Source organism: Vidua macroura, unplaced genomic scaffold (genome assembly GCF_024509145.1).
Source record: "Vidua macroura isolate BioBank_ID:100142 unplaced genomic scaffold, ASM2450914v1 whyUn_scaffold_107, whole genome shotgun sequence".
Lineage (NCBI taxonomy): Eukaryota > Metazoa > Chordata > Aves > Passeriformes > Viduidae > Vidua > Vidua macroura.
Window position 1 is genome coordinate 242,941 of NW_026530542.1, and position 24,583 is coordinate 267,523.

General features: G+C 63.0%; 3 protein-coding genes and 2 non-coding genes across 12 annotated transcripts; 1 reads left to right on the plus strand and 4 right to left on the minus strand.

The window, feature by feature from the left end:
• Positions 1-24: 24 nt before the first annotated feature.
• On the minus strand, positions 25-8,622 carry NCKAP5L (NCK associated protein 5 like). Of its 6 annotated transcripts, none has more exons than XM_054004612.1 (13): positions 8,549-8,622; positions 5,660-5,701; positions 5,459-5,562; positions 5,052-5,120; positions 4,905-4,943; positions 4,701-4,820; positions 4,500-4,613; positions 2,324-4,056; positions 2,096-2,249; positions 1,939-2,017; positions 1,571-1,855; positions 1,309-1,448; positions 25-958 (listed from the first exon to the last, which is right to left on the minus strand). In XM_054004612.1, the coding sequence occupies exons 3-13, from the start codon at positions 5,558-5,560 to the stop codon at positions 722-724; spliced, it is 3,072 nt and encodes a 1,023-aa protein (XP_053860587.1). In that variant the 5' UTR covers positions 5,561-5,562; positions 5,660-5,701; positions 8,549-8,622; the 3' UTR covers positions 25-721. The 6 variants fall into 6 exon arrangements, with proteins under 6 accessions (XP_053860587.1, XP_053860584.1, XP_053860588.1 ...); XM_054004609.1 differs by having other exon boundaries at positions 5,459-5,565; XM_054004613.1 differs by lacking the exon at positions 8,549-8,622 and adding an exon at positions 6,257-6,346.
• LOC128822803 (collagen alpha-5(IV) chain-like) lies at positions 6,112-7,101 on the plus strand. Its single transcript, XM_054004603.1, has 2 exons — positions 6,112-6,734; positions 7,053-7,101. The coding sequence occupies exons 1-2, from the start codon at positions 6,112-6,114 to the stop codon at positions 7,099-7,101; spliced, it is 672 nt and encodes a 223-aa protein (XP_053860578.1).
• A 486-nt stretch (positions 8,623-9,108) lies between the features above and the next one.
• KANSL2 (KAT8 regulatory NSL complex subunit 2) lies at positions 9,109-23,742 on the minus strand. 3 transcript variants are annotated; one of them, XM_054004622.1, is made up of 10 exons: positions 23,690-23,742; positions 22,187-22,444; positions 19,979-20,157; positions 18,994-19,108; positions 17,767-17,930; positions 16,202-16,368; positions 15,281-15,377; positions 12,235-12,488; positions 10,175-10,360; positions 9,109-9,487 (listed from the first exon to the last, which is right to left on the minus strand). In XM_054004622.1, the coding sequence occupies exons 2-10, from the start codon at positions 22,435-22,437 to the stop codon at positions 9,365-9,367; spliced, it is 1,536 nt and encodes a 511-aa protein (XP_053860597.1). In that variant the 5' UTR covers positions 22,438-22,444; positions 23,690-23,742; the 3' UTR covers positions 9,109-9,364. The 3 variants fall into 3 exon arrangements, with proteins under 3 accessions (XP_053860597.1, XP_053860598.1, XP_053860599.1); XM_054004623.1 differs by lacking the exon at positions 23,690-23,742 and adding an exon at positions 22,539-23,031; XM_054004624.1 differs by lacking the exon at positions 23,690-23,742 and having other exon boundaries at positions 9,112-9,484; positions 22,187-23,029.
• LOC128822901 (small nucleolar RNA SNORA2/SNORA34 family) lies at positions 9,546-9,673 on the minus strand. The gene has a single exon (XR_008441613.1). It is a non-coding gene; the product is annotated as a small nucleolar RNA SNORA2/SNORA34 family (small nucleolar RNA).
• LOC128822900 (small nucleolar RNA SNORA2/SNORA34 family) lies at positions 15,077-15,204 on the minus strand. Its single transcript, XR_008441612.1, has one exon. It is a non-coding gene; the product is annotated as a small nucleolar RNA SNORA2/SNORA34 family (small nucleolar RNA).
• Positions 23,743-24,583: the final 841 nt, after the last annotated feature.

A 24,583-nucleotide genomic window follows, 5' to 3' on the forward strand; every position in this document is an offset into this window, starting at 1 on the left:
CGTGGGTTTTTCTCTCGTTCAGCATTTTTTTTTTTTTTTTTTTTTTTTTTTTTTTTTAATTAAAAACCAGCCAATCTGTGGATCCTGCTGGAGTTTGGCTCCCCCTGGTTTCCCCCGGCCTGTGGCCCTTGGAGTGGTCACCCATGTGTCCTCTTTCCTCGGAGGTTTGTCCAGCCCCACCTGGGGTGTTACCCTTCCCCGGGAGGCCGTGAGGCCCCAAAACCAGCCCCCGGGGGGTTGTTGGTGGGACCCCCCCTCAGCCAAACTCATTGGTGGAGCCTCCCCTTCAGCACCAGTGCCAAGAAACGAAGGTGTGCTGGGAGGGGGCCGTGGGGACACGGCATTCCCAGCGCTCCCAGTCCCGCCATCTCCGCTCTTTGTACACCGGGATGATTCAATAAATCGCTCAGACTCCAAACTCTCGTCCCCCGTGTCCGTCCGTCCATCTCACCCTCCATCCTCACATCCCCCCGTCCCTCCCCGGGGCACGGGGACACAGCGGCTGCACCACCACGTATATAAATAACCCGGGCTGGGGGGGCGGCTTTATTGAGTTAAAAACCCATGGGCGGGGGGGCTGTACAGGGCCATAGCACCATCGGAGAGAGCCGGGAGAGGGAGCGGCACACACCGGACACTCCCAGCCCGGGCAGCACCGTCAGAGCAGGAGCGGGAGCAGCGGGGAGGGGGTGGAAGACGTGGGAGCAGGGCCGGGGGCGGCTCAGCCCTGGCTGCCGCAGGAGGAGAGGCTGTCGTAGAGCGAGTCGCTGAGGGACTCGGAGTGTTCCAGCCCGGCGGGGCCGTGCCCCCCGTCCCGGGACCGCGCCTCCGTGCTGCCCTCGTCCCCCACGTCTGAGGCGCTGGGGGTCCGGCTGCTGCTAGTGCTCAGGGCGGGGGGCAGCGGTGGGGGAGCCTCCGGGGATGCCCCCCGATGCCCCGCCGGGCTGCACACGGGGGTCTGGGGAGGGACAGCGTGGGCAGGGGGGGCTGCCTGTGGCACACAGCCGCATCTATCCCTCCCCCGTGGCGGGGAACCTCTGCGCCCCTCCAGGGCCACTTTAAATCCCCCCACACCCCACCACAGGGCACATGAGGCAAATGATCACAGAACTCTGGTGAGTGCTCCCCCCTCATCCTCTCCCCATGGCTTCATCCCCACAGCATGGGCAGGAGGGTCTGGGGTCCCTCTGCCGGGGTTTTGGGGCCCTGCTCCAGAGTTTCAGCGTCCTTACTCTGGAGTTTTGGGGACCCCACCCCAAGGTTCTGGGGTACTCCAGGATTTCGGGGGTCCCCATAACCAGCCCTTACCTGCACAGGCCGATGCAGCCCCTCCAGCCCCCCGGGGGGGCACACGAAGGGGTCAGCAGCACCGCAGGCTTTGGCGTTGGGGAAGGTCCAGTTCTTGCTCTGCTGGACGCGCCGCGGCTTCCGGGCGTCATCCCCGGTGTCTGCGGGAACAACGGGGGCAGCGCTGACCTGCAGGGCCCCCACGCCCCCCATCTCCCCACCGCGAGCCCCCGCTGCACCTTTGACGAGGGCGCACACCGGGCACGGAGGGGGCGACACCCACCTTGGGGTGCGGCGCGGTGGCCGTGCGAGCTGGGGGGGCCCGGGAGGCGGCAGCCCGGAGCGCTCCGGTGTTTTCCCGGCACCAGCAGCTCCTCGGCGCTGGGCACCTCCCGCTCCAGCGTCCGGGCCTTGCGCGGCACTTTGGTGACGGCGGCCGGCACGGCCCCGGGCAGCGGCTCGGGGCGGCCCCGCGGTTTGGGGGTGCTCTTGGCGGGCACCCCCCCATAGTCGGGGGGCGGGAAGGTCCCGATCCCGCTGTCCAGTGTCCGCGTCAGAGACCCGCAGGCTGCGGCATAACGGGAGGGGTCAGTGCCGGGGAGCCCACTCTGGTGCCCCCTCCCCGCCCTAACCTCCCCGTCACCCCCTCACCGGCGAAGTGCTGCGCCGTCCCCGACTCGGACAAGCTCTCGTCGGACGGCAGCTCATCCCGGAGCCCCACGTCAGGCACCTGCGGGGATGCAGAGGCTGAACGGCTGCGGGGTCCCCCCCCGGAGCGGAGGCCTGCGGGACGCGGCGGGGTCCTCACCTTGTCCGAGGGCTCCCGCAGGTGTCCCACGATGCCGTTGCGGGGCGGGCGGCAGAGCCGGGGTTCTTTGGCGTCGGGGGGGACCCTCCGGAGGTCACAAAGCTCCCGCTTGTGCTCCAGGCGGGTCTCGTAGGGGACGTCCTTGCCGTCCACCCTGAGGGGGAGGCAGCGATCAGGGGGACACCCCACCCTCACCCCCACCCCGAGGGGACCCAGGTGGGAGCTCACCTGTCCAGCAGCTGCTGCATGAAGGTCTCGGCCGTCACCTCCTGGTACATGACAGGGAGGGGGCCGGGGCCTCGCGGGGGCCCGCGGGGCCGCCCCTTCTCCAGCGCCAGTCCCTGCAGGAACGCGTGTTCCTCCCGCAGCGCCTTCCGCAGATCCTCCGCCTTCTCCATCAGCTTCGAGATGTTGAGACTCTCGGCTTCCAGCTTGCGGGCGGCCAACTTGACCTCTCGGCGAAGGGGCGCGGGGGTCCCAGCCCACTCTCGCCCTCGCCCGCCGTCCCCGCGCCGGCTCAGCGCCGGCAGCTTGCTCCGCCGCAGCCCGAACCAGCTCGCCAGCCCCGCTGCCTTGCCCTTGGCCTCGGCGCCCGGCGCCCGCTCCTGCCCCTGCAGCCGCAGCACGTTCTCCTCGATGCCCTTCATCACCTTCTCCTCGATGGCCGAGTGCCCCGCGGCGCTCGGCGTCGGCCCCGTGGGCTCCGCGGGGTCTGCGGGGGTTTTGTGGGGACCCCCGCCCGCCTTGGCGCCCGCTGCCTCCTCGCCCCGCGGCGCCCCGGCTTTGCCCGCCTTGGTGGGCAGCTTGGTGGGGCTGCCGTGAGGGCTGCGGGAGGCCTTGGCAGGGGGCGTGGGGGGGGTCCGAGAGGGGGTCCGGCCGGTGCTGGGGCGGCCCTTGCCCCCCGCCTTGCCGGGGTCCCCCATGGAGCCGGAGGAGTAGCACCGGGCCAGGGGCTCCGCGCCGTGCGCTGGCTCGGGGTGCTTCAGGCTGCCCCCCAAACCCCCCCGGGGCGGGGGGCGTAGCTCGGCCCCATGGCCCCGTTCGGGCCGCCCTGGGCCGGGCGGCTCGCGGCCCTCAGCCCCCCGCAGCTTGCCCAGGGCGGCCAGGCGCTCCTTGAAGGGCAGGTAGCCCGCTTCGGGGGGCTTCTTGCCAGGGCGGCGGCAGGGGGCCGAGCCCCCCGTGCCGCGGCGAGAGCTGGGGGGGGAAGCGGCCGCCCGCTCCCCGCCGGCCACGGGTCCCGGTGGCCCAGGGGGCTGCTCGACCGCCTCGAAGGTGCGGGGGTGGGGGAAGGCGGGGGGCTCGGTGGAGCCGGGCTCCGGGGCGGCATCGGGGGACGGGCGGCGGCTGAGCACCGGCGAGGCCTCGGGGTGGGCGCCGCGACAGGGGATCTTGGAGGGGTGGGCGAGCTGGGGGCTGAGGCGCAGCCCCCCGGGTGGGGGCGGCAGTTTGAGCACCTTTGTTGGGGAGGGCAGGGGGTTGGGGACCCCGCCGGGTGAGAGCGGGGTGAAGCCCCCCTCGGGGCTCTCCTCGCCCGGCGCGTAGAGTCCCAGGAAAGCGGGGTGCTCCCCACGCCGCTGCCGGGGGGGTCCCCCGGGGGCTTCCCCATTGCGCCGGCAGCAGCCCCCCCCCTCACCTCGCAGCAGCCGCTCGGCCAAGGCGCTGAGCAGAGCCCCCCGCGGCGGCCCCCCTTCCTCGGGAGAGGAGCAGGGGCTGCCCTCGGTGCCCCGCCAGCCCCCTGCAGCCCCCGGCCCCCGCAGCGGGCAAGGGGGCCAACCCAGGGCTGCGCAGGGCTCGGGGGAGCCGGGGGAGGCCGGGGCGGGTCCCAGCAGCGGGTCTGTCTCCTCCAGCTTGCGCAGCACCTCCAGGATTTGGGCTTTCTTTTTGAAGAATGGGGACAGGGCATCCAGGGGCGGGGCACCGGGGCTGAGCCCAGGGCTGCCCGATGGCACTGGTGGCAGCACCTGTGGGGACGGGGTACCATCACCTCACCAGGTGAGCACCTGGCACTGAGCCCTCTGGTACCAGAGGGGGACACTGGAAACACAGAGGAGGACACAACAGGCTTTGGGATGGGGACATAATGGGGACAGGGACATCTGGGGCAATGGGTTTTGGAGCCAGAGACATCGCAGATGGAGGGGCTTGGGGAGGTGGACACCATGGACTTGGAGAGGTGACACCACAGGGACCACAGGGACAGGGACCCTGCTGAAAGGGCCATAGGCACTTGGATGGGGACACCACAGATCCAGGGAAGGGGACAGGACAGGACACCGTGGGCCTGGGGAGCCACGTCACAGGCCTGGTGACACCACACACTGGGAATAGACAATGGGGAAGGGGGTGACACTGCCCAGAGAGGGGGACGCCAGGACAGGAATGGGTTGGGAACACCGGTACCCACCTCAGGCAGGGACAGACAGAGGCCAGGGAGCAGCGGGGGGGGCTCTTGCTCAGCAGAACCTGGCTGGGGGGTGACCGGGACATCCGGGGGCGCTGGCACCGGGTGCAGCGGCAGCTGGAGAGGAGAGAGGTGCTGGGTTAAGCTCTGGGGGGGCTCTGCCCCATGCCCGCCCCCCCAGCCCCGATGCAGCCCCAGGCACACCTGGGGGAGGGAGCCAGTGGAGAGCTGCAGCTTCTGCTGGAACAGGTCGCTCAGCACCTGGTTCTGCCGCTCCAGCTCGAAGACGCGTTTCTTCAGCTTGATGCACTCCTCACGCAGGTCCTGGCCGGGGTGTGGGGGGGTCAGCCGGGACCCCCGGAGCCCCTCAGCATCCTCCCAGCCCCCTGACTCCCTCCTGACACCCACCTTCTGGTTGAGCAGTGCCTGCACCACGTGGTTGGCAACCTGGGGAGGAGAGGGGAGGTCTGGGGTGGGGCACAGGGCACACGCAGCCTCCTGGCCCAGCACACACGTGGGCACACGTGTCCTGCGTGCGTGGCTGCTCTCCAGTACCTCGTCCAGGCAGCGTTCATACGTCTCCCGCTGGTTCTCATTGGCCTGGGCCAGGGCTGAGTTCTCTGCCTAGAACAGAGCAAGGACAGCTCAGGGCACACCTCAGAGGACAGCTCAGGGGACACAGCGGACACCCCCGTGGCACCAAGCAGACCCTCTGTCTCCTGGTGGGACTCAGGGCCACACATGGCAGGATGGGGCTACCCCAGGAGCAGAGGCACACGAGGGCCATGCAAAACTGGGAAGTGCAACCCACCACCATGGTGTCCAGACTGTGGCTCCGTGGCACTGGCCACGGCTGGCTCTTGGCATTGGCTGCACGGTGGCTTCAGTGGCCACGGCGGCCTGGTGGCACCAGCCACAGCTGCCCGGTGGTCCCGTGTCCCGGTGGTCCCATTCCTGCATACCTCCAGCTCCCGCAGGCGCTGCAGCAGCTCGTGGCTGGTGCCCGTCTCGCCCAGCGCCGCCGGGCTCCCGGCTCCCGGCGCCTCGGCCACGCTCTCCGACATCGCTGCTGCGGGGGACACGCATCACCACGGGGTCCCTGCTGGCCCCTGGCTGGTGGCACCCAGCCCGAGGCACCCCTGCACAGCCAGGCCCTCTCTTACCTGGCTTTGGATGTCCCCAGCCCCGAACCTGTGCGGTGTCACCTGCCAGGGAGAACGGGGCTGAGCAGGGGATGGAGCCTCCAGGGCCGAGTCCTGACCCCTCCGCACCAGGAGCCGCTGGGACCCCTCCTGCTGCCCCCTCCTGCTGCCCCCTCCTTCCTGGCAGTGGGGACGCTGATCAGCCCCGGGATGCACAGCACGCCCGGGACCGGGACCACGACCAGCCCTGGGGCACCGGGATGTGCAGCACCACTGGGACCGGGACCGGCATCAGCCCCGGGGCACCGGTGTGCCCCAAGGACCGGGACCGCCACCGGCACAGGGTCACGAGGATGCGCAGGACCACCGGGACCGGAATCGGCACGAGCCCCGGGGCACCGGGATGTGCAGCGCCTCCGGGCTACCGGGATACGCAGCATCCCCGGGGCTGACCCCGGCCCCGGGGCACCGGGATGCGCAGCCCCGGTGCACAGGACCCCCGGCGTTCAGACGGGCCCCCCCGCCCAGTGCCGCACACCCCCCGCTCCACCCCGGGCTTCCCCCGCCGCCGGTGCCACTGCGTCCCTGCGCTGAGCGCCGGCCCCGGCCCGTACTCACGCCCGGGGCTCCCGGTGGCGCCGCCGGTCTCGGCTCAGAGCGGCCCTGGGGCCGGTCCCGGCGACGGCGGCGTTTCCATCCCGGCCCGGCCCGGCCGCGCTATTGTTGGGAGGCGGCGGCGGCGGCTCCGCCTTCCCGCCGCGGCCGGGGAGGAGCTGGGATGGAGCCGCCGCCTCCCCCGGTGCGCGGCTCCGCCAGCGCCAGCCCCGGGGAACCGGCGCTGGGGCCCCCGGGAGCCACGGCACCGGCACACCGGGAATCACCCCGGGAGAGGAAGCACCGGGAATCCCCCCGCGGCACCGGGCGCCGCCGGAGGGACGGGGCAGAGCACGGAGGGATCCCCGCAGGGCATCCCGCACCCTCTGGAGGGACAGCCCGGAGCCCCGGGACCCCTCCGGGAGCCCCCCGGGGCGGCAGGCGCGGAGCCGAGCCGTGACCCCCGGCCGTGGCCTCCACCCCCCCGCCCCTCGAGGGTGAGGTTTGGGGTTTTGGGGTTCACGCGGGGCCGCGCGTCCCCGGTTCACCCGGACCCCACGGCACCGCGGCGGGGAGGGGCGGGGGGCTCGGCAGGACGAGGAGACCGGAGGGGACAAGAGGAGGGTTTGGGGGTGATGCGGGGGACAAGAAGAGGGTCCGGGGGTGATGGAGGGACAAGGGGAAGGTGTGGGGGGGGCACGGCCAGACCTCGCACGTGCTGTCCCCGTCCCCTGCAGCCCGTGGGGCGAAGCCACGCGGGTCCCTGTGGTCCCCATTGTCCCTGAGGTGCCCGTGGGCCCCTCGCCTGCCCCCCGCGCAGGAAGCGGCCCCGGGGCCGGCGGCTCCGGCTGCGTCACGGGGGGAAGTGAGGCTCTGTCTGGAGGGGAAGAGCAGCCCGCGGCCCCCCCAAGCCCCCGGCGGGTACAGCCGGGGGGGGGCCTCGACAGATGGACAGCGCGGCCATCCCCTCCCCCAGCGTGGGGCCCCGCGGGGGCAGCGCGAGGGTCCCTGTGGGGAGGGGGACACGGCTCCGGCACAGCCAGGGCCACCCGTGTCCCCTCCCCAGTACCCCCAGTCACTCTGTCCCCGCTGCCCCGGGCACGGTGGGGACACGGCGTGGGGACAAGGCACGTGCCCAAAGCCCCAAGCCGCAGCCCAGGACGTGCCAGCGTGGCTGTGACGGGCTGGCCCTGGCCTGCCCCATACCAGGGTCCCTATGACGAGCCCAGGGACAGGGGTGACAGCCCCGAGTGTCCCCAACCCTGCTGAGCTGTCCTGGGGACAGCCAGGATGCACTGGGCATAGCCCAAGGACATGGAGTGACAGCCCCGAGTGTCCCCAACCCTGCTGAGCTCTTCTGGGGACGGTCCAGGGACAGCCAGGATGCACCAGGGACAGCAAGGACACCCTGGGGACAGCCGGGATACACCGGGGACAAGTGGGATGTGCTAGAGAAATGGCCTCGGGGTGCGGGGACACATCGAGGACAGCTGGGACTCGCCAGGGACACGCAGGGACAGCCAGGGATGCGGTGGGGACACGAGGGACAGTCAGGATGTGGTGGGGACAACAGAGACACACGCAGGGGACAGCTGGGGTGTACTGGGGACACTGGGGACCGGCGGGTGGGATGAAAGACAGTGAGGGACACCCCAGGGACACCCGGGATGCAGTGGGGACACTGAGGACACCGCAGGGACAGTCAGGATGCAGCGGGGACATCAGGAATGCCTCAGGGAGAGTCAGGATGCACTGGGGACACCGGGGACACCCCAGGGACAGCCGGGGTGCAATGGGGACACCGGGGACACCCCAGGGACAGCCGGGGTGCAATGGGGACACTGGGGACACCCCAGGGACAGTCAGGATTCACTGGTGACCCTGGGGACAGCCGGAATGCACTGGGGACACCCCAGGGACAGCCGGGGTGCAATGGGGACACCCCAGGGACAGCCGGGGTGCAATGGGGACACTGAGGACACCCCAGGGACAGCCGGAATGCACTGGGGACACCCCCAGGGACAGCCAGGACGCAGTGGGGACACCTCAGAGACAGCCGGGATGCTCTGGGGACAGCGGGGACACCCCAGGATGCACCGGGGACAGCGGGGAGAGCCGAGGACACCGCGGGGATGCACCGGGGACGTGCGGAACACCACCGACCGGGCCACCCCCGCCGCTCCCCCGGGCTCAACCCCCACCCTCCCACGGCACGATCCGGTGCCCGGAGGCCATGGATGCCCCCCCCCCGCCTCCGGTGCCCCCGAGGAGCGGCCCGACCCCCCGGTCCCCCCGCCGCGGAGCGACCGGACTCACCGGGGGCTACGGCGGGGCCAGGGCCGGGGCCGGGGCGGCATGGCCGGGGCTGGGACCGGGACCGGGGCGGGACCGGCGGCGGCGGTGACGTCATGGCTCCACCGGGCCGGCCCCGCCCTGCGCCCCCGCCGCCGCCAATCCGCGCCCCGGGCACCCCCCCGAATCCCCCCTTCCCGTGAGCCCCGGAACCGCCCGAAACGGAGCCGGTACCCCCGCCCCTCCTTCCTGCCGGCGGGAATCGGTACCGAGCACACGATGGCGGCTGCCCCGGGATGGGACCGGCCCCCCCCCCGCACCCCACGGAGCCCCCCCGAGTGCGTCCCCCCCGCCACGGCAGCCGAGACCGAAATAAAGGGTGACCCCAAAAGGGCATCCCCGGCAGGAGTGGGGGTCTGGCAGCAGCAGGGTGCCCCCTCCCCGGGAGGACACCCAGCCCCCCCGGGCACCCCCCAATGCCAGGGCTCATCCACACGACACAGGGACACCGAGCACCCACCTCCATCACTTTATTGTGGGGGACCCCGCGGGACGGACCCTCTGTGCCCCCAAAACCTCACGGGGCCACATCCTCCCCCCCACCCAGGGTGTGGCAGAGCCCCCCAGAAATTCCGTGATTTCCCTCCCCAGTCTCCCGTGGCTACTCCACCCCCACAGAGGACAGGAGGGTCTGGAGCCCCATCCTGGGGTCTCAGGGCTCCCCGTGGCTCCAGGAATCGGCAGAGGAGCCGGAGCTGCAGCTCATCCCGGCGCTGGAGCAGGACTCCAGTCCCCCCAGGTCCCACGGCGAGGGTCCCCCAGGTGTGGGGACCCCCGGGCTCAGCCCACGGCCCCCGGCTCCAGGCTCCCGTTGGCAGCTGCTCCCCGGGCCGGGCTGGACGAGGCCGTGTCCTGTGGCTGCTGCTGCTCCCGGGGCCCCGGCTGGAACGGGAGGTGACTCTGCTGGGACAGGACAGGGAGCAGGGGTGGGGTGTTGGCCGTGCTGGGACACAGCCTGGGACAGTGTCGCTCCCACACGAATTGGTCATTCCACAGGATGGGAGCACCAACAGACCGGGAGAATTTTCCTCTGGGCTCCTGCTTGAAACCAACAGCTACAGCAAACTGGGGGTCTTCAGTCAGAGCCTGGGCTGTGGCACCCCCCACCCCAAAACTTGGCCTTCACCCCAGGAGCCACGACAGGAGAGTGGGTGACATCACCTCTCCCTGTGGGGACACCCCAAAGACGCCCCAGGCTCCAGACAGGATGACAGGAACAAATTTCAGTTATCCCAGTGAAAATTAAAGACTCCAAGGAAGAAAGGAGAACCCCTGGCCTGGGAAACAACTCCCCTAAAAAGCCCCAGCTGCGATTAAGAGGTTCCAACAGCAGGCGACCCCCTTGGCCAGACATCCCCAGGACAAGGGTGGCACCGAGCCACCCACAGAGCCACCTCGGGGGCCAGCCTGTGGCTGCCACCCCCGCCCACCCTGGCGCTCCTAATGCCATCCAGACCATGGGCACACCCAGGCTCTGGAGCTGCTGTGTGGGAGAGGAGCCCCTGGGCTTGGTGGGAGGAAGAGGGGGGGGGGGTTCCTGCTGGGAAAAACCCATCCCGGGGTGGGGGGATCAGTCCCACCCGGCCGTACCTGCGCTGGCCCCTCGGCCGGAGGGACGAGCGGGGTGGAGGAGCTGCCCCTGTCCGGCTCCTCCAGCGCCAGGATGTCGATGGGAGCCTCGGCCATGTCCCGCAGGGACGGATCGAGGGTCACGGAAGGGTCAAAGAGCAGAGGGGATGGGGGGCACTGCATCCCATCACCCACCACGTCCAGGTCCTGGCAGGGGAAACAGCGGAGCGGCTCGTCAGGAGGGGGCTGAGGAGGCACCAGTGCTCTGAAGCAGCAGGAAAGGGAGGAGAAAGGCTGGGAGGAGGAGGAGGAGTGGGCACCATGGCAGGGGACCCCCAGCCAGCAGCCAGAACACACCCCAGGAACCCCCTCCTCCTCCTCTTGGAATGCCATGATCACAGCTGGCATTGCTGAGGACAAGGTGTGGCACACACCACCGGCAGCCCAGCGTGATGGGCTGTTCCCAAAGTGTCTTTCCAGCACCTGGAATGGCTTTGACAGGGTCCAGTCACACCCTTCTGGGGACCCCCAGAGCAATCCCTCTTCTCCAGGATATCACACACACTCCTGGGGACCCCCAGAGCAATCCCTGCTCTCCAGGATGTCACACATACTCCTGGGGACCCCCAGAGCAATCCCTGCTCTCCAGGATGTCACACATACTCCTGGGGACCCCCAGAGCAGTTCCTGCTCTCTCCAGGATGTCACACACACTCCTGGGGACCCCCAGAGCAGTCCCTGCTCTCTTCAGGATGTCACACACATTCCAGAGGACACCTGGAACATCCCCACCCTCTCCCAGGATGTCACACCTCCTCTGTTTGCCCTGACAGCACAGATGGGGCTGGACAGGCTCTGAGCACTCCTCCATCTGCCCTCCCTGACAAGGGGAGAGGCTGGGATTTGGGAGAGGCTGGGATTCGGGAGAGGCTGGGGTTTGTTTTGGCTCTGAAGGGGGTTTGACACGAGGGTGAGATTCCCGTGACTCACGAGTGGCACTTCCCCAGCCTGGCACGACGTGAGACACAACACAGATGCCCCCGGCAGCTTCCATCAATCTGCAGAGCTCCAGAGGGAGCTCAGAACCCTCTCAAATGACAGCATCAGGGAAAACAGCCCTGTTTTTCCTTTCTAACCCAAAAAATCCCTCCTGTTTGCACAGAAAGGGGCTGGGATCTGATCTGAGCCCCTCCCCAGCCTGACCCCGCTTGCTCTCCCGCCTCCTGCTGCTGGGATCCCTCCTCCATCACCAAACTCCAAAGCACAGCCGAGCTCTGCCTCCAGCAGCAGAGCTCAGCAGCCTCGGGAGCACCCAGACACCGAGGGCACCTCGCTCACAGCAGCAGCTCCCCTGGATCCTGCTGCTTTGGTTTTGCCTCAACGCATCCCTGAGCCTTTGAACGGCGTTGCTTTAAATGCACGATGCCACAAGGATCCGGGGATTAAAATCTTCATGCTTTCCTCATGCCAGACAAAATGGGGGTGTGCAGGGGAAATCCTCTTTTTATGAGGGCCCCAAAGGCATTTAAATGAGTACAGCCATTCCAGAGGAGCAGCCACCAACCCTGGAATAGCTCCCTAACCTTCCACATTCCTGCATTTTCAGAATCCCAGGATGCTTTGGATTGGTAGGGAATGTAAAGATCATCCAGTCCCACCCCTGCCATGGGCAGGGACACCTTCCACTATCCCAGGTGGCTCCAAGCCCTGTCCAGCCTGGCCTTGGACACTTTCAGGGATCCACGGGCAACCCCAGCTTCTCTGGGAAATCCATTCCAGGGCCTCCCCAGCCTGACAGGGAGAGATTTGTTCCAAATATCCCACCTAACCCTGCTTCTGGCACTGGAAGCCATTCCCCCTTGTCCTGGCACTCCATCCCTTGTCCCTGCAAGGGGCTCTAAGGTGCCCTTGGATCCTTCTCCTCTCCAAGCTGGACATCCCCAGCCTGGCTCCAGAGTTGTTCCAGCCCTTGTCCTCCGTGGCCTCGCTCCAGCAGCTCTTCCTGTGCTGAGGATCCCAGACCTGGATGCAGCATTCCAGGTGGGCTCTCAGCTGGGCAGAGGGGCAGCTTTCCCACTTACATCGCTGAATTCCAGGGGCAAACTCTCCGTGGGCTGGAGCTCGGCCGCGCTCAGGTACAGATCCGTGGGAGCAGCCCCCAGCTCCTGGGGCACGGCCAGGACCTGCTCTGGGACGTACATCTGGGGGGGCAGCCGGAGGTGCAGGGGGCAGCACGGCTCCTCAGACAGGCTCACGGGCACGGGCTTGTTGCAGGGAACTTCCTCCGAGCCCTGGCACGGCTTGAACAGTGTCTGGTTTGTATCCTGGCAGATATCTTGGAAGAGGAGGTCAAGGAAAGCAGCAGAGGTACTGCCAGAGACACATCCAGAGGGAGAAACGCCGAGAAAGGCTCCCAATTCCCCCACAAACGGTGTTAAACCCACCCCCATTTCTCCCAGATCAGGAATCCAGAGGCTAGAGCTGCACCCCAACTGCCCAGGGATGTGGGTGACACAATTTCCATGATGGAAAACTGGGACAACAGCCACAGCCCCCCCCGCTCCGTGGGGGCTGGGAGATGTGGCTGGATCCCTGGAAACCACTCACAGATACTCAGCTGGATGCCACAAAGGCACAGGATTAACTTTTGTTTGCAGACATCCATGGAAAACGATCAGCTCCAGCCCCACAGGCAGGGAGATCCCAGCACACACAATGCCTTTTCCACAGCCAGGACTTTAGTTATGGTATTTCTATCCTCCCACTGCATTTTCCTTCCCAGTGGAAAACCTGCTCCTGCCAGAGGTGTAAATGGGATTTCCTGCCTTTAATCCCAAACAGAAACTCTGCTTCAATTGCATCACACTTGCAGAGCCATCCAGAGGCAAAGGAGCTACAGATCACAACCCAGCCTGCTCTGAACCCATCACCTTCCAACCCTTTCCTCCTCTTCCCACATCCATCCTCTTCTTCCAAGCCCTATTCTGATCCCATCCTCTTCCAACTCCTTCCTCCTCTTTCAACTCCATCCTCTTCTGACTCCATTCCTCCTCTTTCAATCTCTTTCTCTTCTTCCCACCCCTTCCTCTTTCTCAACCCCCATTCACTTCTTCCAGCCTTTCCTTCCAACCCTTTCCTCCTCTTCCACCCCTCTTTATCCTCTTCCATTCCCTTCCAACCAGGACCACCTCAACTGCAATTTCCTCACACACACCAGTGTGAGAGGGAGGGAAAAAATCCCCAACCCACACAAAACTGGGAAAAGATACCAAGTTTAAGCCAGTTTCTTAAGCTGGCTAGGTTTGAGATTCACCCTTCCCTCCTCTCCTCTCTACTCCAAGGATTTCTCAGGAATTCACTTCCTGGCAGGCCGTGGGGAGCCACAATCTGGGCTGGCAGTAATGTCAGAGCTCAGCCCAAGAGAGAAGGACCTGGGACACCCAAGGGAAGATGTGGTGAGGGAACAGGGGGTGGGGAAAGCAGATTTTCATCTCCTGGAGCAACTCCCAGCTCCAGCACTGACTTTACTGGTAGCCAAAAGCACAGATTGCCAAGAGGACGAAAATCCCAGGCTCCATCTGGAGCCTCCCAGCCTTCCCCCATCCCTTTAGTGCCCTGTCACAAACAATCCAGCTCCTGGAAGCAAACAGAGCCCAAGAGCCTCCCGAAAAGCCGCAGATGTTATCAGATGTTATCGGCTGCCCGAGGAAAAGCTTGTTTGTGTCACTGAGAGTCAGCTGAGAGCTCCCGCCAGACCCAGCTCTTCCCTCCCTCCCGGGAGCGCCAGCTGCCAACAGCAGCTTCTCTGGCTGTTTTATGGGATTTCTCCTCTCTTTATTTTGAGGTCTGTGGTGGTTAGAGAGAAACAAAGGCAGCTTCCAGCTCCTGCTCCCTGCACGGGGCTGGGGGAGTCTGACAACTCCAGGGACACAGCAAACCCAGGGGCTCTCAAAAATCCAGAATCTCCCAAGAAATCTGAAAACCTCTCAAGACCCAAGAGCTCCCAAAAACTCACAAGCTCCTGCAGACCCAGGAGCTCCCACAAATCCGGAAATTCCCACAAACTCAGGAGTTCCCACAGACCCAGGAACCCTGATAAACCCAAGAGCTCACACAAACCCAGCACCTCCCACAAATCCAAGATCTCCCACAGATGCAGAAGCTCCTCCTCACCCAGCCCTGGGACTCAGTGCCAGAACTTGTCCTGACTCACCCCACTGCTCCCTCCTGCAGCTCCAGCCTGATCCAAACATGGACACATCCACCCCCTCCCAGAAGAGTGGATGGAGCAGATGCACCCAGGGCAATGCTGAGGTCATGGACTGGGGGTCATCCCTGAGCTGGGGAACCCTTGATCCCATACTGGGGGTCATCCTCGAGCTGGGGAATCCTTGATCCCATACTGGTGGTCATCCCTGAGCTGGGGGATCCCAGTGGAACTTTCAGTGCTGGCTCTCCAATAGCTGAGGCCAGTTTGGGAAGTGGAACAGCTCAAGGCTGCTCACACACACACACAAGAACCTTTTAAAGGGTCATAGAGACTGAACTGGGCCACAGCAGCTCCAAACAGGCTCAAACTACCCCGCCAGATCCTCCCAAAAATCAAGGTCATGCTCTGTGGGGACAGGCTCTGTTCCCAAGGAACAAGGGACAGGACAAGAGGGAAGAGCCTCAAGCTTTGTCAAGGCAGGTTCAGGAATTTCTGAATTCATCAAGAGGAATTTCTTCCACGGAAAGGGTGGTCAGACACTGGAAGGGCTGCTCAAGGAGGTGGTGGAATCCCCATCCCTGGAGGGGATCCATGCACATCCCTCACAGCTCAGGCCTGCCTGGGTTCTCTGCTTCCAAGTGAAATGCCCAGCCTGTTTGGATGCTCTGGAGCCAGGAGGCCACGACAGGAGCACCCCTGGGAGCAGCCCAGCCCTTTGTTGCTCCCATACGAATTGGCTGTTCCACGGGATGGGAGCACCAACAGACAGGGAGACATTTCCTCTGGGCTCCTGCTTGAAACCAACGGCTACAGCAAACCGAGGGCCTTGATTCAGGGCCAGGGAGGGAGAAAGGGGCAACCAGCCACGGGGCAAACTGCTGGCCAACACTCAGGAAGAGTGTGGGATGAAAGGATACGTGTGAGGCAGTGCCGGGTCATCGGCAGGGACGGGTTGGAGCAGCGGACATCATCGACAAAGGCCAAGCAGCGCTGGCTGGAGCGGGTGGTGTGAGCCTGAAATCATGGAATGGTTTGGGTTGGGAGAGACCTTGAGGCTCCTTAAGCTCCTCTTCCCACGGGCAAGGACACCTTCCACTGTCCCACGCTGCTCTAAGCTACATCTGACCTGGCCTTGGGCACTTCCAGGGATGGGGCAGCCCCAGCTTCTCTGGGCACTCTGTGCCAGGGCCTCCCCACCCTCACAGGGAGGAATTTGTTCCAATATCCACCCGCACCTCTCATCTCTTAAGTTTAAAACCATTCCCTCTTGTCCTGTCACTGCCTGTCTATTTACAACTCCCTCTCCCTTTTTTTACTGAGCCTCTTTTAGGCACTGGAATGGACTCACTCAGACCCAAGAGCTCCCAAAAACCTGAGAGCCTTGACAAACCCATGAGCTCTCACAACCCATGAGCTCCTAAAAATCCCCAAGCCTCCAAATACCCCGAGCCCTCTTTTCTCCAGGATGAGCCCCCCCACTTCCTTCATCTCCTCAGGAATTTTCCAGACTCTTCTTGTGCTCCAGTCCCTTTCCCAGCTCCATTTCCTTCTCTGGACTTGACCCTCAGTGTCTTTGCTGCTGCAAAGAGCCCAAAACTAACCGCAGCATTTAAGGTGTGGACACCAAGAGCTCCCCCAGACCCGACAGCTCTTGCAGTCACAGGAGCCACCACAGATCCAGAAGCTCCCCACAAACCTCAACAAACCCAGGAGCTTCTCCAAACCCAGGAGGGTGGCAGCCTTGCAGGAAGGGTGCTACATGGGGCATCCTGCCAGGTTCTGGGGTCACTCCCAGAAAGACACGAGAGGAGAGAGCCATCCAGGGTGTCCCCACGGACCTGCTGGGCCGCGCCGTCGGTGGCCAGGACCCTGCGCTCCCGGAGCTGCCGGTGCAGCAGAGCCTCCACCCCGTAGCGCTGCCGGTAGCGCCGGAGGCACTTGAGCCGCTTCAGATTCTCCCTCTCCTTGGCCATCAGCCCCTCTGGCCCTGTCAGGAGGCTGCTCCCTGCAGGAATAAAAGAAGAGTCAGGCATCTCCACCCACCTGTTTTTTTGGCAGGTCAGCCGCGAGGGCTGCATCCACAGGAGCAGCAGAAGCGCAGCTCTGGGTGACGCCTGGCGTCGCGGGGTCCATCCCAAAATTTATCCCGACCTCTCCGCACGCGCCAGGAACGCTTGGGCCCACAGAGTATTTTTAAAATCTCCTTTAAAAATAATGCGGCCGCTCCCGTCCATTGTGATTTCGGCAGCAGAATAGAAACTTGTCAAATTCCAGGTCACTCCTGTGCGAGTTCTGGAAGCTTCCCGCCAGCATTCCTGGTGTAATTACAGGGCAACGCTCAGGATCTGCTTTTCTCTGACTCGTTTGCTAAAAAGAGTTCTGCAAAATTGGTATGTACCAAACTCCTGGTTATTTTTACTTGAGCCTGAGCTGAATTATGGCGTTTTCCAGGATGAGCTATTAAAGGATGATGCTGGAAAAAAGAGTCCTTTGCTCTGCAATGCTTGGGATCAGTTACACAACTCGGTTTTGCCTCTGTTGAACTGGGAATTCCTGCTTCCAAGAGCAGACTCTGCACAGAGAGAATGCCTGCAGAGGCAGAGGGAAAGCTGCATCCCTGCTAAAGAGGAATATGCCAGTATAGCAGCACTGGTGTTACTGGAACCAACTCCTGTCCACACACCAAGGGCCTTACAGACGAGTATTTTTTGTTCGTAAAAGGAAAAAACAGGAAATCCCAGTACAAAATAAGCACTTTTGTCTCAGAATTAACATTATAGCTCATTTCCTGCCAACGCTGCAAGCTCTGAAGAGCAAAGAAATGCAAAAGCTTTGGAACTGTGATAGGGATCTCTGGGCACAGGACCAGCACAGAATCATGGAATCACTCAGGCTGGAAGAGCTCTCCAGGATCAGAGTCCAACCTCTGACTGATCCCTACCTTGCCAACCAGACCAGGGCACTGAGTGCAATGTCCAGTTGTTCCCTGAACACCTCTGGGGACAGGAACTCCACCATCTCCGTGGGCAGTTCCAACACCTGACCACCTTTCCCATACAGAAATCCACCTGATGCCCACCCCAAACCTCCCTGGCACAGTTTGAGGCCATTTCCTCTTGTCTCATTGTTCCATGGGAGCAAATTCTGATCCCCACCTGGCTGCACCCTCCTGCCAGGGAGTTACTGAGAGTGAGATGGTCCCACCTGAGCTCCCTTTTCTCCAGGCTCAGCCCCTCTCCAGCTCCCTCAGTTCTCCAGACCCTTCCCCATCTCCAGACATGCTCCAGCCCCTCAATGAAACACCTCCCCTTACTCTGCTCTGAAATCTGCCTCTAGAAAGGCCCCAAACCCCCCTTTTTAGCAGATTTCTGTGCATGCCCTCAGGCAGGAGGTCTGGGCTCACCGATGGCCTCGTGCTCTCCCTTCCTGCTGTGCAGGAACCGGCGCTTCTTCTCCTTCAGCAGGTGCTGGAGCCGCTTGAACTGGTCGATGTAGAGGGACTGGAGGCGGATCAGCTTCTCCCTCATGATCAGAGCCACCTCCTCAGCCGTGTACACGCCAGCGTGCCTGGAAAACCCAGGGAACAGGGCCTGTTTGGGAGGGTCCCTGCAGACTGATCCCCCCCAAAGGCTGTGGGGGCCCCTCGGGGCTGATCCCGAAGGGTCTGGGGATCCCATGGTTTTTTTTTCTGCTGAAGAGTCTCAGGGGTCCCTCATGGATGAAGCCTCAAAAGGTGTGGGGGTCCCTCAGGGCTGTTCTCCAACAGGGTGTGAGGGTCTCTCAAGGCTGAGCCCCCCAAAGGTTGGGGGGAATTCTCTCAGGATTATTCTTCCAAAGGGTTTGGGGGTGCCTCAGGGCTGATCTCCCAAAGGATTGTGTGGTTCTCTCAGGATTATTATTCTGTGGGGGTCCCTCTGGGCTGTTCCCCCCCACAAACAACACTGATGTTATTTTGAACACTCTGGGTTACACCATCAACAAGTGATGAGCTGAAATACTCAATTTCAGGCTTTTTTTTTTTAAGAGTCAGGATCACCCAGAGAAGCTGCTGAGAGATCCACTCCACTCTGGAAGAGGATGAGCAGCAAGTGCTTGCCAGAAACCACCAGCTCCAGGACCTGAGTGAATCCACAGCCAACAAACCACGTAGGCACAAATCCACAAAAAACCATTGATACAGTCACGTTTTTGACACAACCACTGTCCCCTGGAGCCACACTGAGCCTAGAACATGGAACATGTGTGCAGCAGGCAGCAGCCACCACAGAACCCCAGAGTCCCAGAGGTTGGAAAAGCTCTCCAGGATTGAGTCCAACCTGTCACTGCTCCCCATCAGAGCCCTGACTGCCACATCTAGTCATTCCTTGGACACCTCCAGAGATGGGGACTCCAGCATCTTCCTGGGCAGTTCCAACGCCTGTCAAGTCCTTCCATGAAGGAATTCCTCCTGACGTCCAACCTGAACCTCACCTGGCACAGACTGAGGCCGTTTCCCCTTGTCCTGTCCCTTTTCATGGGAGCAGAGCCAGGCCCCACCTGGGAGTTGTGGAGAACCAGAATGTCCCCCCCTGAGCCTTTTTTCCAGGCTGAGCCCCCCAAAAATGGAAATTTAACTACTCCCCCAACCTACTTGAGGGGATCCTCCTGGTCGCTGTCGATGCTGTCAGCTTCACTGTCAGGGTCCCCACGCCACGTCTGCTCCACAGTGACAGGGTCCTGCTCGCAGTCACTCCAGCTGTCCTCCTCTGCAAGACACAGCACCAGAGTCACAGGACACTGTCCCACATCCCACGATGGCCAGGGACACCCTGGAGCTCAGCCCCCATGGAGCTGAGCAGGCTCTGCCTCATGCCAAGAGGGAACTCTCCACCCCAAAACTCTGAGTGAGGGACGTGGAGGAGGAAACAACAGGAAACCTCCCAGCTTGGAGCAGCCAGAAGACACTGGGAATGATGCTTCAGCCCTCCCAGGAACCACGGAATTCCAGTGGTATTATTTCCATGCTAAACCTGCAGGGTCTGGGTATGGCAGCGTGAGACACACCAGGCTTTACAAAACCCCAGCTTTTCCTCCCGGACCACAGTGGGTCTTTTTCCCACTGGACTGAAGAGGGGATGTTGTTGGCTTTCCCCCACAGGAACAGAGCAGCCTGGCACTGCCTTTGGGTTTGATGCCTTGGAGTGGCTGCCTAGAACAGAGGCTAGACAAGCTTAAGAGAATAAAGTGGGTATTTATTAAAGGCCTTCAACAGATACAATTTGGGCAGTCAAAAGCCTCCCAGAGGCTACACCCAAGATGGATGATGGTCAGGAGTTTTTCAGACAGATGTAAGTTTGGTCCATTTATATATCAGGGGTCAATCCTCCAATTGCCTTCAGGTAATGAAGTCATATTCCCCCAGTTTGCACCCCCTCAATTCACTTATTTTTATATTTTTCAGGGCCCGAGGCTGTCGGGTGTCCTTGACTTTCAGGCCTAGAGGAATTGCTTTGCCTGACCAAAACACAAAGACAGTAGCTAACACTTTATGTGGAGTTTCGAGCTATGCACTAACGCAGCAGAGGATCTGAAAAGCACAGAGGCCAAAACCTCCAGGCATGGGGGTCAGTGCTCACCCAGGATGCGGCTGGCCTCGCTGCGGCTGCTCTCGGCGCTCTGCGAGCCCAGCTCTGCCCGGGCGTAGGAGCTCAGCTGGCACAGGAGGGTCTCGCCCACGGGCCCGGGGTTGGATTTCTTCACCTGAGCCTGGAGCGCCAGCGCGTTGCGTCGGGCGTGCTCCGCGCAGAACGAGGTGCTGCGGGACAGAGCACGGGCTCAGCAGCGCGCAGCAACCGGCGCAGGAAGAACCTAAAAGCTGATCTGAGCTCCCCCTCCCCAGCCTGACCCCGCTTGCTCTCCCGCCTCCTGCTGCTGGGATCCCTCCTCCATCACCAAACTCCAAAGCACAGCCGAGCTCTGCCTCCAGCAGCAGAGCTCAGCAGCCTCGGGAGCACCCAGACACCGAGGGCACCTCGCTCACAGCAGCAGCTCCCGTGGATCCTGCTGCTTTGGTTTTGCCTCAACGCATCCCTGAGCCTTTGAACGGTGTTGCTTTAAATGCACGATGCCACAAGGATCCGGGGATTAAAATCTTCATGCTTTCCTCATGCCAGACAAAATGGGGGTGTGCAGGGGAAATCCTCTTTTTATGAGGGCCCCAAAGGCATTTAAATGAGTACAGCCATTCCAGAGGAGCAGCCACCAACCCTGGAATAGCTCCCTAACCTTCCACATTCCTGCATTTTCAGAATCCCAGGATGCTTTGGATTGGGAGGGAATGTAAAGATCATCCAGTCCCACCCCTGCCATGGGCAGGGACACCTTCCACTATCCCAGGTGGCTCCAAGCCCTGTCCAACCTGGCCTTGGACACTTTCAGGGATCCACGGGCAACCCCAGCTTCTCTGGGAAATCCATTCCAGGGCCTCCCCAGCCTGACAGGGAGAAATTTGTTCCAAATATCCCACCTAACCCCACCCTCTGGCAGTGGGAAGCCATGCCCTCTTGTCCTGGCACTCCACCCCTTGTAAATAAGTCTCTCCATCATTCCTGCAGCTCCTTCAGGCACTTTAAGGTCACAATTAGGTCACCTCTGAGCTTCTCTCCTCCACAACAATCCCAATTCTCTCTCAGCCTTTCCTTCTATGAGAGCTGCTCCATCCCTCTGCTCATGTCAGTGCCTCTCTGGAGTCACTCCAAATGCTCCATGTTTTTCCTGAGCTGGGGGCAGGGAAAACAGCTCTGGATGCAGGGTTTCACCTGAGCAGGGCAGAAGGGCAGGGAACGAGCCCTGGCACCTGGAATCTCTCGCAGGGAGCTGGCAGCAGGTCCAGCCTGGTGTCCTGGCTTGTAAAATAAGCATATATTCTATTTGCCATCTGTTGGGCAGTTTTTTAATGCTGAGAGCCCACCCACCACTGAGGGAATGTCATCTCTGGCACCAGCAGCAGGGAGCAAAAAGAGCTTTCAGTTAAAGCCAGTGAGGTGGGTGAGTTTTTGAGCTCTTCTGCTTCCAAACGTTCTCACTGGTCTCTGCCTTCCCCACAGGGATCAGGGTGGGGACAACAACTGTCCACATCCCAGTAAATCCTGGAAGCAACACTCCCGTGAGGAATCTGTGCTCTGTCATCCATAACTGTTCCACCCCTTCCATCCCCAGCACTCGAGCATTTTAAAGGCCTAAGGGAAGCAGCAGCACAACCAGGCCAAAGCTCCAGAGGGATCTGAGTGGCTGCTCTGGGGATTATCCACTGGCACAGGCACAGGATGTGCTGGGATGAGGGAGGGACTGCCCATGCAGATCCAGGGCCTGGAGCACTGCAGCCACCTTCTGCTGGGCCAGGGCACAGCCCACAGTCCCCAGATAACTCCATGGAGTCTTTCTCCAGCTTAAAAACATTTTGGAAAAAGGGAGCTGCTCCTCAGAGGTTACCCAAATGCAGCAGCTGAAAGAGAAGAATCATGGAATATCCTGAAAGGGACCCACAAGGATCACCAAGTCCAACTCCTGGCCTTAAACAGGACATCCCAAAATCCCACCATGCTCCTGGGTGCATTATCCAAACACTCCCTGGGCTCTGGCAGGGCTGTGAATGTGACCAATGTCCCGAGGAGCTGCTCAAGTGCTCAACTGGGGAAGAACCTTCCCCCAAAATCCAGTGTAAATCTCCCCTGACACAGCTCCAGCCATTCCTTCAAAAGGGAAGACAAAGAGAAAAACCTCCCCCTGCCTATTTTAATCCCATAGAGTTTGGAACTGGAAAACCAGGAGGAAGAGCCACTCACCCATCCTTCTTCTCGGGTTTGGGAGCAGCATTGGGACAACGCTTCCCGTTCTTCGTGGACACGTAGCTGCACTGTTTGAAGGGAGCATTCCTGTCCTCGAGGATGTGCTTGATGCAGAATTCCTGCCCTTCCAGGCGGGGCTGGGAGCAGGGCCGGGGGGCGAAGGCGCAGGCCAGGGGCTCCTGCGGCCGCGGCACCGGGGTCAGGCGGCCTCGGCTCGTCGGCAGCACGTGAATCCGGATCCTGTTCATGCCGACGCTGCAGGAGGGATGCAGAGCAAGGAAAAGGAGTGGAACAAAACGCTGATACAATGAAAAGTAGCAGCGGGAGAGAATCTGAATCAAAGTCTGACGCCTTCAGCAGAAGATGAGGCTGCTCCTATGGAGGTAATTCCAAATAATGCTCGAGGGAACTTTTAGCCCTGCAGGAATCTGCGGGGGATCCTCTTCTCCCAGGGCATCTCCTCGGTGCTCCCAGTGCCCATCGCTGCCTCTATCCCGATGTGTCCCGGTGACTCGCCCTGCTAGCTGTGTCCATGCACGCCTCCGCTCCGGTGCATCCCCGCTGCCCATCCAGCCTCAAGCACGAACCGTCCCCGGTCTTTTCTGCCGCTCATCCCGCTCTAGTCCCGCCTCCATACCGGTACCCCCAGTGTGTATCCCGGTCTATCCCCGGGTTTATCTCGGTGCCCATCCTGATCTATCCCTGTCTCTGTCCTGGTATATCCCGGTCCATCCCAGCCTCTCTCCCGGTGCCCATCCTGAGCTATCCACGTCTCTATCCCGGTATATCGCGGTTCATCCCAGCCTCTCTCCCGGTGCCCATCCTGATCTATCCCAGCCTCTCTCCCGGTGCCCATCCTGATCTATCCCAGCCTCTCTCCCGGTGCCCATCCTGATCTATCCCAGCCTCTCTCCCGGTGCCCATCCTGATCTATGCCCGTCTCTGTCCCGGTATATCCCAGCCCATCCCAGCCTCTGTCCCGGTATATCCCGGTCCACCCCAGCCTCTCTCCCGGTGCCCGTCCCGGTCCATCCCAGCCTCTGTCCCGGTATATCCCGGTCCATCCCAGCCTCTCTCCCGGTGCCCGTCCCGGTCCATCCCAGCCTCTCTCCCGGTGCCCGTCCCGGTCCATCCCAGCCTCTGTCCCGGTATATCCCGGTCCATCCCAGTCTCTCTCCCGGTATATCCCGGTCCATCCCAGCCTCTCTCCCGGTGCCCGTCCCGGTCCGTCCCGGCGCTCTCCCGCCCGCGCACGTGCTCTGCCGCCGCGCTCCCGCGCATGCGCGCTCCTGCCGCCCAGGAGCCGCCATTTTGTCCGCGGGCGGCGGGCGTGAGGGGCACCCCAGAGGGGCGGCCAGGCAGCGCTGCCGGAGCGGAGAGCGAGAGGAGGCCAGCCCCCGGGACGGTGCAGGACGGAGGAGCCCTGGAGAAGAAGTCGGGGGCCGCGCTGAGGGGCACACCGGGCCCCATTGTGAGCAGGAGGCGGCGCCGCCATCTTACCTCTCTGCCGCCGCGGCCTCCGCGCTGCCGCGCCGTGCGCCCGCCCCGCCTCCTCACTGGCCCGCCCGCCCGCCAATCAACGGCCAGCACGGGGGCGCTCCCGTGTGTGATTGGCTGATCTCGCAGTCACTCACGCAGGGAGCGACCACGCCCTCCTAGGGTCACGTGGGGGCGGTGCGGCGGGAACGCGACACGTGGGGGCGGCGGGACCGGGAGGGATCCCGGGACAGGACAGCGGGAACGGGGTCACGGGCCAGGACAGCGGGAACGGTCACGGGACAGGACAGCGGGAACGGGGTCACGGGCCAGGACAGCGGGGAGGGTCCCGGGACAGGACAGCGGGAACGGGGTCACGGGCCAGGACAGCGGGAATGGTCACGGGACAGGACAACGGGGAGGGTCCCGGGACAGGACAGCGGGAACGGTCACGGGACAGGACAGCGGGAATGGTCACGGGACAGGACACCGGGGAGGGTCCTGTGACAGGACAGCGGGTGGGGGTCACGGGCCAGGACACCGGGAACGGTCACGGGACAGGACACCGGGAACGGTCCCGGGACAGGACAGCGGGAACGGGGTCACGGGACAGGACACCGGGAACGGTCACGAGACAGGACACCGGGAATGGTCCCGGGACAGGACAGCGGGGAGGGTTCCCGGGACAGGACACCGGGGAGGGCCGCCGGACAGGACACTGGGTGGGGGTCACAGGCCATGACACCGGGGAGGGTTCCCGGGACAGGAAAGTGGGCCGGTATCCCAGGCCAAGACACCGGGGAGGGTTCCCGGGACAGGAAAGTGGGACGGTATCCCAGGCCAAGACACCGGGGAGGGTTCCCGGGACAGGACACCGGGGCAGGGGTCCTGGGGATTCACCGGCCCCAAAACCGAGGG

Excerpts from the sequence above, each read along its gene's own strand:
- NCKAP5L (XM_054004612.1), bottom strand. The coding sequence starts at position 5,560 with ATGTCGGAGAGCGTGGCCGAGGCGCCGGGAGCCGGGAGCCCGGCGGCG. Across the intron at positions 4,614-4,700 it reads CCACTGGCTCCCTCCCCCAG|CTGCCGCTGCACCCGGTGCC; the intron begins GTGTGCCTGGGG and ends TCTCCTCTCCAG. Across the intron at positions 2,018-2,095 it reads TGCGGGAGCCCTCGGACAAG|GTGCCTGACGTGGGGCTCCG; the intron begins GTGAGGACCCCG and ends GCATCCCCGCAG.
- LOC128822803 (XM_054004603.1), top strand. The coding sequence starts at position 6,112 with ATGCGCAGCCCCGGTGCACAGGACCCCCGGCGTTCAGACGGGCCCCCC. Across the intron at positions 6,735-7,052 it reads CCCCGCCCCTCGAGGGTGAG|GAAGCGGCCCCGGGGCCGGC; the intron begins GTTTGGGGTTTT and ends CCCCCCGCGCAG.
- KANSL2 (XM_054004622.1), bottom strand. The coding sequence starts at position 22,437 with ATGAACAGGATCCGGATTCACGTGCTGCCGACGAGCCGAGGCCGCCTG. Across the intron at positions 17,931-18,993 it reads GACCAGGAGGATCCCCTCAA|GCACGCTGGCGTGTACACGG; the intron begins GTAGGTTGGGGG and ends TGGGTTTTCCAG. Across the intron at positions 16,369-17,766 it reads GGGAGAGCACGAGGCCATCG|GGAGCAGCCTCCTGACAGGG; the intron begins GTGAGCCCAGAC and ends TTATTCCTGCAG.